Source organism: Erigeron canadensis, chromosome 4, assembly GCF_010389155.1.
Source record: "Erigeron canadensis isolate Cc75 chromosome 4, C_canadensis_v1, whole genome shotgun sequence".
NCBI lineage: Eukaryota > Viridiplantae > Streptophyta > Magnoliopsida > Asterales > Asteraceae > Erigeron > Erigeron canadensis.
In genome coordinates this window covers 5,315,155-5,329,433 of record NC_057764.1, presented here as the reverse complement: position 1 = coordinate 5,329,433, position 14,279 = coordinate 5,315,155, and the positions used below count along the sequence as shown (strand labels likewise).

Genomic DNA, 14,279 nt, shown 5'->3' with positions numbered 1-14,279 from the left:
TTATGCAGTACTCGTTACTCGTACTTCTCTTGTTAATTAATCAAGTCTTGCATGTATCTCGACATCTCGTAAAATCAAAACAAATATAGCCATACAGGACATGGATTTTGACAAGTAGTTCATGTTGACTTTATTAGCATAAATATACGAGGAGCGTAAGCCCATCAGGCTAAAAAAAGTCAAACCCCGATCAGGAAGTATTAGCGATGACGTCGCTGCTAATACTGCGGGCCCATGTCCGTAATGGTAAATCTGGCAGAGAAAATAGCGGGCCCCCTGTCAGTGTCAGAGTATTAACGACGACGTCACCGCAAATACCTTAGTCGGGTTGAATTTTGCGTGGTGGTTTTAATCCTGTGCCTAAATATAATATATGTCGAAAGTAGTAAAGGAAGCTTCACCTTGATGTGCAGAAGCCAGACGAAGACAGTCAGTCAACAAATGATTACTAATATATTAAAACTACAAATAAATAAAGATATAGATAAGAATAAAGTTTTGGGATAAAAACAGGCAAGGCTATCAACCTTTTGGTGAAGGTTGTAAAATCCACTTGACTATTATTTAAATAATCATTTACTTAACAATCATTTGGTTGTATATAAATTAGTTTTTTATTCTTTTTTATTATTTTAATGTAAGAGTTATCTTCATCCAGTAATAAAGGTATAGCCGTGTAGTTTTAAGAAAATGATTAAATTTCTTAACCAATCATTTAAAACTTATTTTAATAATATGATTATGACACATAACACAATAAAATGATAACAATTAAAAAAAAATTAATAAATTACACATGATATAAAATAAATATATTGGAAGAATTATTAAAATAATGAGTTACAAATGATCAATCATTATCAACAATTATGTGTATGTATAGTATATATTACAGTATATAGTAAACAACTAAACATGTCTTTAAAAAAGGTGTGTATGTGTTTGGTGGACTTTTAAGAAATCATTTTGGCAAAAACAGATGTTCCGAGTCTATGTTAACCAACCTATGGTCCTCGGGACTACTAAAAAAATACTGTATATAACTAGCAGTCTAGCACAAGGTTTGTATATTGTAGTTCAAATTACGTTTAATAAGTTATCTTTCATACAATTCAATCTATAATTTAATTAACTACTTCAAAAAAAACATGCTAAAACAAATATCTAAATTGCATTACCGAGATACAAATTTATTATAATTATGTTAGTTCAAACATTATATTATAAAATGAAATCATAATGAATTTAAAATAAGAACTTTACTCATAATTACAAATTTGGTCACAAGTCACAAACACATCATGCATATTAACACAATTATATGCCTAAAATCAAACATCAAGTATTTTGTTGTAACAACTTTAATCTTTTTTTTTCTTCCTCTTTTTTTTTTTTTACTAAAACTTCATTATGATCAGTCATTCTATTATTATGCCATAGCCTAAAGTTGTGCGATTCACTTTGTGTTTTCTTCCATATAAACTAGCCATTTCAGTTCAACATGAAATCAGTTGTGATATGTTTCATAGTTGGTACTTTGGTTCGTTGATATTGTAGCCGCATGAAAGGACATATATGACACCTCTAGTCCTCAATGAATTGAAGTTCATTTTTTCTTGAATAACACATGCTACAAATCATCACTCTTTAGTTGGAAAAATTAATGTGGAAGAAAACTATCAACGCAATATTTCAAATATCTATTTTGTGCTTATGGAAGAAAATGAATGAAGTGTTGCATGAAAATGCTACCGTCCCCTGTTTAAATTACATGAAGAATTTAAATCTGTGTCTTTTTATGCATTTCAAATAAGACTCATGAAATAGTGAATGATTGACATAAATGGTGTAACTTTATATCTTTGTTTTGATTTGTTTTCTTTCTTTCTCCCCACCCCCCACCAATTTTGTAAGTATTTTTTCTAGCTTGTTGCTAATTTTGAAATATATTCCATCTTTTGCCATATAAAAAAACTAAGATAGCCGATAGGCGAGCTCGAAGATTTCTCGGAGGATTAAAAGCGACGTTTCCTAAAACCATGACAGAAATAAACAACAAAATATCCCAAAATCAACCTTTATAAGCAATATGCATAATAAAAAAAGAGTAAAATCAAAGTTCATTACTATTCCATTTAACCAAAAGAGAAAAATCATAAGTTTCTAAGGTAAAATACATTAGTCCTAAATAAATTAGTGAAGTATTTATCCTAAATACATTAGTCTGTGGTTGAAAGGACATTCCTCATTTATGAGGTCTTGTGTTTAACTTTTGGATGGACACATGAATTCCTTCTATAAGAACTTAGTTTGGGTATACCCAGGTTCAAGTCTGAGGGGGTCTAGTTTACCTTTATTAATCGTCATGCCTTCGGGCCGATTAGTAAAGAGTTTTCTCCCATCGGATATTTGAAATAGACAATTCTACTTCGAATGGGATCTTTAGTATGCACTCGGTTAAGACAATGTATGCTAGATCACCCGCTGTCAAATCGTGAATGAAGTTTCAAGTGAAATTCACCTTTAAAAAAAAGAGAGACGAAAATATTACCGTAATGTTTCACCCAAAAGTATTATCGTCCATCCATTTTAAAAAATAAAACTTTTGCAGAAAGAAAAGATTTAGCATCTATTTTTTTTTTTTATCCATTACGTGACTAAATCGATATAGTGACTGAATGTTTAATAATGTTTATATGGATTAAGTCAAAGTAATTTTTTTTATTAAATCAAGCAACAAACATGACCTTAGTTGAATGATAATGTTTATAAGAATTAAGTCAAAATAGTTTTTTTTTTATTAAATCAAGAAACAAACATGACCTTAGTTGAATGAATGATTGACTTAACAGATTAACAGATTAAGTATTCTTCGTTCAATACATAAAGTATTAAACAAACATGACCTTAGTTATTTACTATGTCGTGATGGTAAATTTTAACTCATGTTTAAATTATCCATTTAATGATGATTCCATTATAAATGCACTATTTTATACGGTTAGATTTGAAAGAAGATTCAGTTAAATAGTCAAGATTAAACAAGATAACATTCACTCTCAACGATAGTTATATATAATTAATGTTAAAAATCGTCTTATTTCATAATTTGATATATTAAAACTAGGTGTTTTGTAGGTTTTAATTATTGTTGTAAGAGTATTTGCTTCTTTGTATAAGCATAATAAATCAGATTTAGTGCGTCAAAATGTAACTAATTATGTCTGAAAAGTTATAGTGTGCATCAATTTAAGTCGATCTTTATTGTATGCATGAACTTAGTAAATGTTCAAATCATGTAACATGGTATACGTGACAGTCCATATACTTATTGTACATACAATAAAGGTCGACTTGAATTCATGCATACTATAACTTTTCGGGCATAGTTAGTTATATTTACGGCGCACTTAACCCTAATAAATTTACAGCATTGTTTAATCTTCTACAATCATAGATGCTAAATACAATTATATGTTGTCTAATAAAATACTATACTTATTGTCATTGATAAATGTTATAATAGTTCAATGGCATTGTTATCATATTGTTCTATTTTTCACCAAACTTGTATAATTGATACCTTAATGATGATAAGGCCAACTATGCATAAGTCCCCACAGCCTTGTTGGCATATTCAGCCTCTCCAAATATGCGTTTGAACGCGGACTCAGGCTCACCTTTCTTTGTTTGAATTCTCCCTTTTCTTTTATGAATAGAAGGTTGCCCGCGTGTTCCAGCTGCAACGCTTTATGACGCGTGAGATGTTGTAACGGTAATACAAGTTGTTTAGGTAATTTTCATGAATTGCGACGATGAGACATACAACCGTGATTATCATTTTAAATATAAGTCGAGAATTAGATACAAAAAATTATAAGGTTCAAAAATTAACCATCTTAAATATATTTGTTAGAGTTATTTAGGGGTACTTTGAGGATATTAAAAAAAGTGTTGAATTTCCTAAAATAGAAAGACCAATTTGTTTTATAAGAGACTAGCACGATACCCGCCCAATGCGGTGGTGGTTGTGGCGGAAACAGTGTGGTGGCGGGGGCGACTGTTGGTGGTGGAGCTGTCGTCGAGTGATGTAGATAATTGATGTAAAAGGTTAATGAAGATATATTTTTGATAAATAACTGATATTATAATTTAATCATTAATGGTATTTTAGATAATTCCTTCATAACTTTTAAAGAGATGGTCGTTTTATTTATTAAATAGTATAAAAGTATATAGTAAGTGTATAGGGGAATTAGAATTAAAAAATAAAGGTATTTTGGGTATAAAAAAATGTTGAATTTTCTAAAATAGAATAGTTTAATATGTTGTATAAGAGGTTATAGATTATAAATATATTCTGATTCTTCACATTTAAGTATTATTTTTCTTTACATAGAATCACATTTTACTAATCCTTTCTTTTTGAAAAATTTAAATCATTGTAGTTAGTATGAAACTATATTCGTAATTAACTAACTCTTTCATGATATATATGAAAAGCAGCATGGTTAGATCAGTGGTAAACACTTTTGTCTCTAGAAACAGAGGTCATGGGTTCGATTCTTATCCCATGCAAAGGTTGGAGGGCCTTTTCTACCATTTAGGTAGAAACTGGAAGCAGCCTCTCTACATAGGTAGAGGTAAGGTCTGCCTACATCTTAACCTCCCCCATACACCGTCGAGGTATTGGGGCTCAAAACCCACGAAAGGCAGCATTGACCAGTTACTTATTTTATTTTTATTTTTTTCATGATGTATATGCTTTCCATTATTGATATTTAGTCATGCATAGGTTCGCCGTTAGTGTGTCTTACATTTTCTTTCTATAAAGGCAAAGTTATAAACTTATATATCTTCTGATTAGAAAAGTTTTAAAGTTGAAAGCTAGCAACCTAATCAATCAAGTTCAACGATCACAAAGCATAAAATGTAAATTTGAACTCATAATTAACCAAAATTGATGATCTATTATTCTTTCCTAGTTACCAGTGATGACTGGTGGTGATGACGGCGACTATTTGTGATGGTGTGACGAAATTGAGTGGTGTAAGTTAATGTAAATATAATTTACATAAATGTAGTGAGGAATTATATAAAAAAATAAAAATTTAGGTTGTAAATTAACAAAATAAAAGTTTAATTTTAAGTGTAAATTAGTTCATTAAAACTCTTTCCAAGTGTTCATTGAGAGTAAATAAATCAAATCACTGTGCAAAACTTAAGTTTTAGGCTGGGGTGGGGGGCAGGTTCGAGTCGTGAGAGGACAAGGTTTATTCATATTATTCGTCGTGTCGTTTGGTGAATTAATAAGAGGTTTTCATCCCCCCGTGGTTTTTTGAAAATTCAAGTAGTATCCTGCCTGAAGAACATGGGTGCCGATAAGTGAGACGAACAGGTTGTTATCATTCGAACGTTAAAAAAAAAACTTAAAAGAAGAGGTAAAGAGATTTATAGGGGGAATGTTTAATGTGAAGTAAAGTGTTGTAAATATTGGATTTTTATTAGCTGATATATCGGTTATCAGGCCTTAACTGATACGAAAAATACATTATCGAGGCAATTTATCGTTCTGGTCAATATTTGGTCTAACTCTACATTCCACCTAACAAAATTACTAAAGATTAAAATAATAATAATAATAATAATAATAATAATAATAATAATAATAATAATAATAATAATAATAATAATAATAATAGTGTTTAATTCATGTATAAACAATTAAATGGATTAAGCATATTTTGAATAGACACAATTATCTTCCAAAACAAAAAACTTTTTTGAATTTCATTAGAATGGATCACTTCATTCCATTTACGATTCCGACCTACCAAACAGGGTAATCTGTTTACGTTTATAAATATACATTGATAATTTAATTATCGTAAGATGTTTTGAAGTCTGCTTTGCTTGTTTTGCAATTTTGTTGTCTTGTCCTACATCACATATAACATATTTTTCCTATAAGAAAGAATTGAAAAAATTAAAAAAATAATAAACAGCACATAAAACGCAACCAAATGTTTGCAACTCAAAACGCAACCAAATCGTAGTAACGAAGTCCAATCATCATTATCTAAAAGTTTGACTCCCTAACCCACCCCCGGTCTCTAATCTCTATAAATACCATGGTTCACTCATTACTCCATAAACACTTGACACTAAAATCTCTATGTCTCTCTAGTCTCTATTGTGAATTAAGAGTATGGGTATCTCCAAAGCCGTGGTTGCTTCACTACTTGTTTCTCTTTTTCTCATCCAATTTGCCCAAGCCTTTCATTCCAATCAACTTGTAATATTTTTCTTTTTCCTTACTATTTGAATACATAATTTTCATGTTTTAGCCCATGGGGACAACTATAATTAAGGCCTCCCAATATTATTGTTCATATATATTACGTCGAACATAAATGTTTTATATATATACAAAGAGTTACAATTTACATATTGCTTGAACTTGGCTCCGAGAAATAAATTGGTCAAGTTCCGCCAATGTTTGAACTACTCTGTAGAGTGAAATGACAATTTTTTTGTTTCGTTAATCCAAGTTACCAATCACTATAAACTAACTTCAGTGTTTAGATTTTTCCTTTATGTAACTATGTTAATGTTAATGTGTATAGAGTTTTTGTTCCATGGTTTGCTTACTACTTAGCAATTTTGTTACAGAGTGAAGCTAAAGCTATTCTTGACAAACAGGTTCCAACCAAGATCGGTATTTTTTCTAAAACCACCATTCTTTTAACTTGTTATATCGTCGAAACAAATATACAACTTACAGTTAGTTGCACAAATGGTCCTTGTGGTTTTCATTCCTCAAAGTTATTTTTGGTGAATTTCATCTTTACTTTTTTAGTACCTTACGTCCTTTTGAGGGATAGAAAACACGAAAAGTGTGCTAACTTTTTCAGCACCTTACATCCCTTAAAATGCTGTATTCCTAAAATAGTAAAGATGAAAGACGAAATCCACTAAAAATAAATTGGAGGGGTAAAAACCATCAAAACGTGTACACCATGGGATGATTTGTGCAATTAACTCTATAACTTATATATTTTGCTTCATGTTGGCTTAACTGTTAACAAATTGATTCGTGAAATGCAGATTGTGGAGAGGCATGCGTAGCAAGGTGCAAGCTATCAAAGAGGCCTAACCTATGTCACAGGGCTTGCGGAACGTGTTGTAGCCGATGCAACTGTGTGCCTCCAGGCACTTCTGGCAACTATGAATCGTGTGCTTGCTATGCTGAAATGACCACCCGAGGAAACAAAAAGAAGTGCCCTTAGAAATTCTTTCCAAAGGAATGGTCTATCACAACGATCGATTCTAAATCATCTCCCCTCTACATAAAGTCTTAGTTCTTAGTATTCTTTGTTTACATTGTTTTCTATCCTTTTCTTTGTGTAAAAAAATCAAATTTTATGTATTTCAATGCAGTACATGAATAAAAGTTGGTTATGGACTTATCTTTTGTTATGGCTAATTATGCGTTCATTGTGACTTTTTTATTTCTAAGGCAAGTCTTTATATGGTATACGGTTAAAAAGAAGGAAGTGGTAAACTGGTATATGAATCATCATCTACTAAAGACCCATTTTTTTTTAGAAAGTGCTGAGTATATTAAGTGGCATTAAGAATGTCTGTATATATTAAGTGAAATATAAGTAATTGACGGTTATTTTTGTATATTAAGTTAAAAAAGAAACATGAATTTTGACTTAATGATTAAGTTCTTAACTATTAAGTTTATTAGGTAAAAATGAAACGGGGCCTAAAAGTATCTCATCCTAGTAGTATGCTAAGTGAATATATCTGAATGGCAAGACATTATATATTGATTTCTCGATTTAGTTCACTTATAAGTGACTTAACAGGAACAATGCAAAAATATAATGTCAATGGTCAATGGTCATGCTGTTCAAAAAAAAAAAAGTCAATGGTTATAGCCTTATAGGACTGGCCCAATACAGTATGTATACTTTAAGTCCAAATGATGCTCAATTGGGCTTATATCTGAAACTGTCAGAAAGCCCAACTAGGATTAACGCCGAATAATAAAGTCAATGTTGATTAAAATGATGACTTAGGGAATACGATCCATTACGTATTGATGCATGAACAGAGTTGTCAACCTCATCAAAATAAAAGAAGATAAGTTTAATATTAGCTTTTGATTGTGGGCTAATTTTTTATACCATGGTTTCGGTTGTAATTTGATTTTGAAGAGCCGGGCTTTTTAATGTTTCAAATGGTATCAAATGTGTGGATTGTAAGTAATATCTTGCTTGCGCTCTTTGGCACCACAATCACGGCATTTTTTTAAAAAAAAACTTCACATTTAAACATGTTTAAAAATAAACAGGTAATAAATATTGTTGGTACGACAAGGCTAGGTGTTAAGTAGTATCCGAGTCGTCCCCCTACGGGTTACGGGTAGTGGATTTGAGACTAAAATAATACTTAACACCCATGATCATGAGATCATGGGTACTGTGTATCAGTGTATGGTTGAGAACACGAAAACATCAACAATATGTGTTTTTGTGTGTTTGGACACCTGGCTTACGAGGGGCTTCAAAAGTATGTTATTTAATTTTTTTATTTTTCTTGTTTTTTCAAGTTATAATGATTTATTTTTGAAATGAAATATAACCTTAATATGTATCATAAATTTTATTTAACTAATTAAAATCATAAACAAATTTATTAAGTTCAGTTTAAGTCATGTTGCTAAGGGGCAAGGGTGTAGTGTCACACTTGTGGCTAATTGGCAAAAATTGGCAAGAAACAAGCCAATCACAAGCCGCCACGTGTTCGAAGATTTTTTTGCTAAAAACTAGCCAAACTTTGCCAAATTACATGCTATAGTCCCAATTTTTTGCCAATTTGCCGATTGAAAATATTTTCAAAAGAAACCTTACACTTTTATTAAAAACACAATACAACTAAATAAAACATTACATTTATTTAAAACATAAAACACACAAATACTTAAAAAAATAAAAAACAGACGATGACGCCAGAAGACGACGACGAGAATTCTAGAATTATATACACGGGTAGTTCATCGTCTGACATTTTGCCTTATGAAATTTGATAGTTTGGTGTTTGATTGTATGTGATAGTAATGATGTATGCGATAATTTGTTGTTTGATTGTTTAATAAATATGTGTTTGTATATATAGAAGATGAAAACAAAAAAAAAAAATTAAAAAAGCTCCCAATGTTCAAATCTCAAAAAAACAAAAAAAAAGGTCAATAAGGACGCTCCCAACGTTCACTTTGATCGGCCAAAACTAGCCGATGTAGCATATCAATTCTTGCCGATTAAACTTGCCGATACTTGCCGAGTGACGTGCCATAGCATTGCCGATTTGCCAATTTAGCCGATGGCTTTTGCCGATAAAATTAGCTGACTACACCCTTGCCCCTAATAGGTGTAAAATGTTGTATGTTGGATTGTTTAGGTGGAAAAAAAAGGAATTAAACGTTAGGTTGAGATAGCTTTGTTAGTATAGATGGTTTAAAAGCCGTTGATCACTTAACCATACCGCTTTTAGCATGGAGTAAGATATACAAACACCCCTTTTCCCTGTTGTCCAATAACAAACAAACATCTCTTTTCTATACAAAGATCCATGTACATTCCCATCCAAAGCCACAAAAAGCACATAATTTTTTTTGTTTATACACGAATGGCACTTCACATACAATTATATCAAATACAATTCATGTGCTAAGATGGGTTTTTAGCTATAAATATAACCCTTTTTCGTTTTGCCACACATGCTAATGATCGTGGATACATATATTCAAACTACTCGGGCTAATCCTTTATTGAAATAACTTCATATCAATGTGTTCACCCAAAATGTTTTCAAAATAATGTTTAGAGTTCGGAGACAGATTTTCCACTGATGTAGTCCACTACCTGTGTGACTGCTTTACCGAGGGCAACAGTTACTGCAGATAAATTCTGCAAAAATTCTTCAGAAGTTGGTTTGTCTCCATCAACAATATCAGTAACCGCTTTTACAAATATTGCCGGTACATTTAAAAGATCTGTAACGTAACCCACCGCAGCTCCCTGAATACAAACAACACTTCCTTTTAAACTCGAGTCTAATGTTGGAGTCACCTAATGTTACATATTTGCAATAATAATTTCATGATAAAGTACCAAAAAAAGCTACCTCCATATCTTTAATGACAGCATCATTTGCAAGTATTGAAGCTTCATCATGTGGGGTCATGTCCAAAGAGTCTCCGGTAGACAGTTTTCCAACCTGATAAAGGGTCAAAAAGTAGTTGGAGTGAAAGGGAAACACACCATCTGTTCGATGTGATTAGTCGGAATAGGAACGGTGACATATTTGTTCGACTTTACATCATTTAGAGCCAACGTTTTTTGGCATCCTAATGATGTTTTGATTCTAGAGTAACCAATACACTTCTTCAATTTATATGTCTGTAAGCAAACTTCATGGAATTTTATATATCGCCAATTTATAAGAGATATAAAGACTGCTTAAAAATCTACTGCAAAAAAATATCTGGCAATACGTAGATCATTAAAGACTACAAAGTAAAAGGACTTCGATTCAAGTATATATTGGAATCTAAAGTACAGAGTAACAAGCAACAGCAAATGCTACAAAATCATCAAACCTTAAATTCAAGCTCCTTCACCAGATTCGGAGTAGAGCATCCTTTTCTCAATCCAACCCCATATAGATCAAAAACCTGCACCGATAATCAGTAGATATAAGAAAATGAAGTCTGACAAACTACGTTCCGACTGGATTGTTAAGTTTAACTTACTGGGATTGGTATCCTTCTGTCATGAAAAGCAACTTCAGACGCAAGATACACATCACCAATACATGCTCCTTTTGCCTGCAAACAACCAAAATAATAAATCTTTAACCATACCCCATACCATAATAAGCAGTTTCTGATGTAATCATAAAGCATAATCAGAATAAAGTGCGTACTTTGAAACCACCAGCAGTTCCAGCATTTATAATGAGATCGGGTTGCAAGGCCTGAATAGCAGCATAAGTCACAAGAGACGCGGAAACAGTGCCGACACTGTCAACCCCTGAGTACGAAAACTTCATTTACATGACAAAACTACTTTACACTAAGAAATCCTCTATCAAATAGATACAGCTAGATTATTACATATATTTTGTGCACGTCATAATCCAAAGATATTTTATTGGATGTTACTAAACTATGGATATGTTTGCAAAAGAAGCTGGAGTTTTAGGTTAGTGCTACAGCTTCTTTACAAGGTACAACCAAAGAGGGAGCTCCAGCCAAAGAAAAGCAAAGCACTTAGAAGCCCCTTCGACATAACTTCATGAGTCATAGAATCGTTTGTAACAAGTAGATAGCAATAAAATCCTTGTTTGATGAGACATGTGTTTCAGTTGTATGACTAGATTCAACGTCCTTTTAAGTTTCATAATATTTATTTGGTCAGATTATTAAAACTTCAGTCTAAGGGGATAGCAGCCATTGATGACACTCTTTAGCAGGTATGTCCTTCCACAAACAGATGAATGCATAGTTGATAGTACTCACCTAAAACAGCATCCTTCCCTGGCCAAATGATATTTACATTTAGACCTTTGTAAACACCATGATACCGGACCCATGGAGTTCCCTTTGGAAATCTGTAAGATTAAATATCCAAATCACATACAGTGTAACAAAATGTAACACATACACAACCTCACAAGGATAATATACCGCTCAACATTATACATGTAAAATTCCTGCTAAATAACAGGAAATAATTCTTATTTGAACAAAAATAACAATGACAATTTTCAGAAAATTTTCTTTCAATTAGTATATCCATTTTCAAAAAAGATGGACTCTTTTTCTTTTGTCCAAACGGACTTTTTGTAACAACCCTTTCAACACATCACACTTTTTTATTTTCCATATGTCATTATTAACTAAAGTTGCGAAATTGCCCCATTTGGATCATTCTCTTACCATTCCCCTTTTTAGTGCTGATCAACTTAAAGGCGTTTAGTTGTGTTCATTTTCAAGTTTAGAAAGCATAAAAGGCTTCTATCTCAACTAAGTAAATTAGTTGAAAACTACAAAAGAAAGTTTTAAAATTTTTTGTTATAAATTACAAAAGAGGATTTTCTGTTTTATAAGTTGAGTTTTACTTACCTGGCCATAAAGAGAAGTGGCGTAAATGACAGTCAATCATTACTTTTAGGGTCCAGTTATTTTACATACAAGATATTTCTGCTTGCTAATCATATCCCTAAGCAATACGGTTAGCAGAATCCTTATACGCATTATGTAAAATGCTTATTTGATCATGTCCTTTTGTCGTTTGGATTTCCCATGGAATCTTTCTTATAGAAAACACTTCACACTCAACAATCAAACCATAAAAAACTACCTACTTTATATTACTTTAACAAAAATAAAAAACAACAACCTCAAAACTAGCATAATCATCGGGAATAATAATTATTAAAAAAGAACTACCAAATCATGTTTTCTTAATCCTACCTTACCTAAGGCATAGAGTCCAGAAAGACCTCCGGAATATTAAAAAACCAATCAATAATGACAATCAAATCAATAATGGCAAAAAAAAAAAAAAAACCTTACAAAGAATTAGCATCTTCAGCTAGCTGAAAGGAATTGACAAGAGGCAGTGCTTCCGTCTGCATAGCTACTCATCAACCAACAAAAAACTATTAAAAATAAAAAGGAATACAAATACATACAAATAATATATATATATATAATGAAAACAAGAAAAGGAAAGTACCGATGATGATGACAATAGTGGAAATGGGACGATTTTGATCGATTGACGAGTCTTGTTGGATGATGTTGTCATCTTTATTGGGTGGAGGGGCCATTTTCCGGCGGCGGCGGCGGTTACTCTCTGTCTCTCTAAAGATTCCGGCGACAGAGGAAAGAGAGACAAAAAGGGGGGATTTTGAGAGTGTTGATTAGGGAGGCGGAAATATGTGTTTTGTTTGATTGACTTTTCTATCTTCTATTTTAGTATGGACCCCATGTGTAATTATGCTTCAAAGTTCAAAGCATGCTTTTTTTTTTCCAAACTTTGAAAATGTTTTGCTGCCCTTTCTAGACCATTTGGTTCCTAGATATGTTTTGATTTTTTTTTTTTCTTTGAAAAGTAATTTATTAGGAACAAATTACAATGAGTTAAACAATATTGAAGTTAACCCAATCTACCCGACTATATGTACAAAATCAAATCTATTCTTATAACAAGGATATCTGAATGTTCTAATTTCTTAAAAAACGTTCTCGTTTAAAAACTTGATCTTTTTGAACGGTTGCTTGTTCTTAATTTTCCACATGCACTAACAAGTTAAGATAAGTTTTGATTTAATTAAGAGGAATATAAATCATCTTAACTTGTATCAACCTAAATTTGTATAGCATTGTATAAAAGTCTTGTAGTCTGGTGATTTAGTCATTTACTTGAGATCCGAGCATCAACCTAAGAATTTAACAATTTAACTAGTGTTATACACGGCCAATGGCCGGGAATAACATATTATTATAAAATCTTACTTTGTAATTTTATTTTATATTCTACATGCATAAACTTTGACATACAAGTAATAGGTAAAAAAGTTTCAAATTAAAAAAAGTATAAATCTGAACGAACACAAAACAACAACACTACTAATCATGGTAAACCAATACAACAAATGATCTAACAACTACGACTATGATAAAAACATTAGAAAATGATAAATAATTTTAAAGCAGTGATGATAATAATAATAACAATAATAATAATAATAATAAAAGTCAGTAGTTGTAGTAGTAATAATACCTGTATTAGTGCCAATAGGTTTGATGGCTCATTGATAAGGTCTTAAACCTTGGGAAAATCTATCAGGGTTCGAATCTCACTTCTTACATTTATAGGGGTGAATTATTAGAGGGGTTCTCGGGAGCCATGAGTTTCATACCAGACATGCGTAGTTCGAGCTTTGGATACTATCCAGTTGAATGTCATTGTGGTCGTTGTCAAAAGAAAATAAAAGATGTTCTAGTATTAGTAATATTAATCCTAACACTAATGACAACAAATATATATTAACTATGTTAATTCACTTCATATTAAGTCATGTAGTTATTATAGATATAGCTATATTTATATAAACAATTAATAAAAAATATATATATATATATAACAACCAAAAAAAGCAAAACGAGGCCAATTTTATTTTGGGCTTATGACTTC

The 14,279-nt window shown here is 31.6% G+C and overlaps 2 protein-coding genes across 2 annotated transcripts; one reads left to right on the top strand and one right to left on the bottom strand.

The window, feature by feature from the left end:
* The first annotated feature begins 6,158 nt into the window (after window positions 1–6,158).
* On the top strand, window positions 6,159–7,467 carry LOC122596770 (gibberellin-regulated protein 1-like). The gene is made up of 3 exons (XM_043769398.1): window positions 6,159–6,295; window positions 6,673–6,718; window positions 7,108–7,467. Exons 1-3 carry the CDS (start codon window positions 6,209–6,211, stop codon window positions 7,287–7,289), a joined length of 315 nt encoding a protein of 104 aa, XP_043625333.1. The 5' UTR covers window positions 6,159–6,208; the 3' UTR covers window positions 7,290–7,467.
* A 2,203-nt stretch (window positions 7,468–9,670) lies between these two features.
* On the bottom strand, window positions 9,671–13,034 carry LOC122598189 (5'-methylthioadenosine/S-adenosylhomocysteine nucleosidase-like). The gene is made up of 8 exons (XM_043770793.1): window positions 12,816–13,034; window positions 12,653–12,716; window positions 11,594–11,685; window positions 10,999–11,105; window positions 10,826–10,900; window positions 10,673–10,747; window positions 10,198–10,290; window positions 9,671–10,091 (listed from the first exon to the last, which is right to left on the bottom strand). The coding sequence occupies exons 1-8, from the start codon at window positions 12,907–12,909 to the stop codon at window positions 9,894–9,896; spliced, it is 798 nt and encodes a 265-aa protein (XP_043626728.1). The 5' UTR covers window positions 12,910–13,034; the 3' UTR covers window positions 9,671–9,893.
* Between the last annotated feature and the right edge of the window lie 1,245 nt (window positions 13,035–14,279).

What these genes read in the sequence shown, in the direction of transcription:
- LOC122596770 (XM_043769398.1), top strand. Translation starts at nt 6,209, where the DNA reads ATGGGTATCTCCAAAGCCGTGGTTGCTTCACTACTTGTTTCTCTTTTT. An exon ending in CCTTTCATTCCAATCAACTT is followed by an intron (nt 6,296 to 6,672) that starts GTAATATTTTTC and finishes ATTTTGTTACAG; the next exon opens with AGTGAAGCTAAAGCTATTCT. An exon ending in ACAGGTTCCAACCAAGATCG is followed by an intron (nt 6,719 to 7,107) that starts GTATTTTTTCTA and finishes CGTGAAATGCAG; the next exon opens with ATTGTGGAGAGGCATGCGTA.
- LOC122598189 (XM_043770793.1), bottom strand. Translation starts at nt 12,909, where the DNA reads ATGGCCCCTCCACCCAATAAAGATGACAACATCATCCAACAAGACTCG. An exon ending in CACTATTGTCATCATCATCG is followed by an intron (nt 12,717 to 12,815) that starts GTACTTTCCTTT and finishes GTTGATGAGTAG; the next exon opens with CTATGCAGACGGAAGCACTG. An exon ending in ACAGAAGGATACCAATCCCA is followed by an intron (nt 10,748 to 10,825) that starts GTAAGTTAAACT and finishes TTATCGGTGCAG; the next exon opens with GTTTTTGATCTATATGGGGT.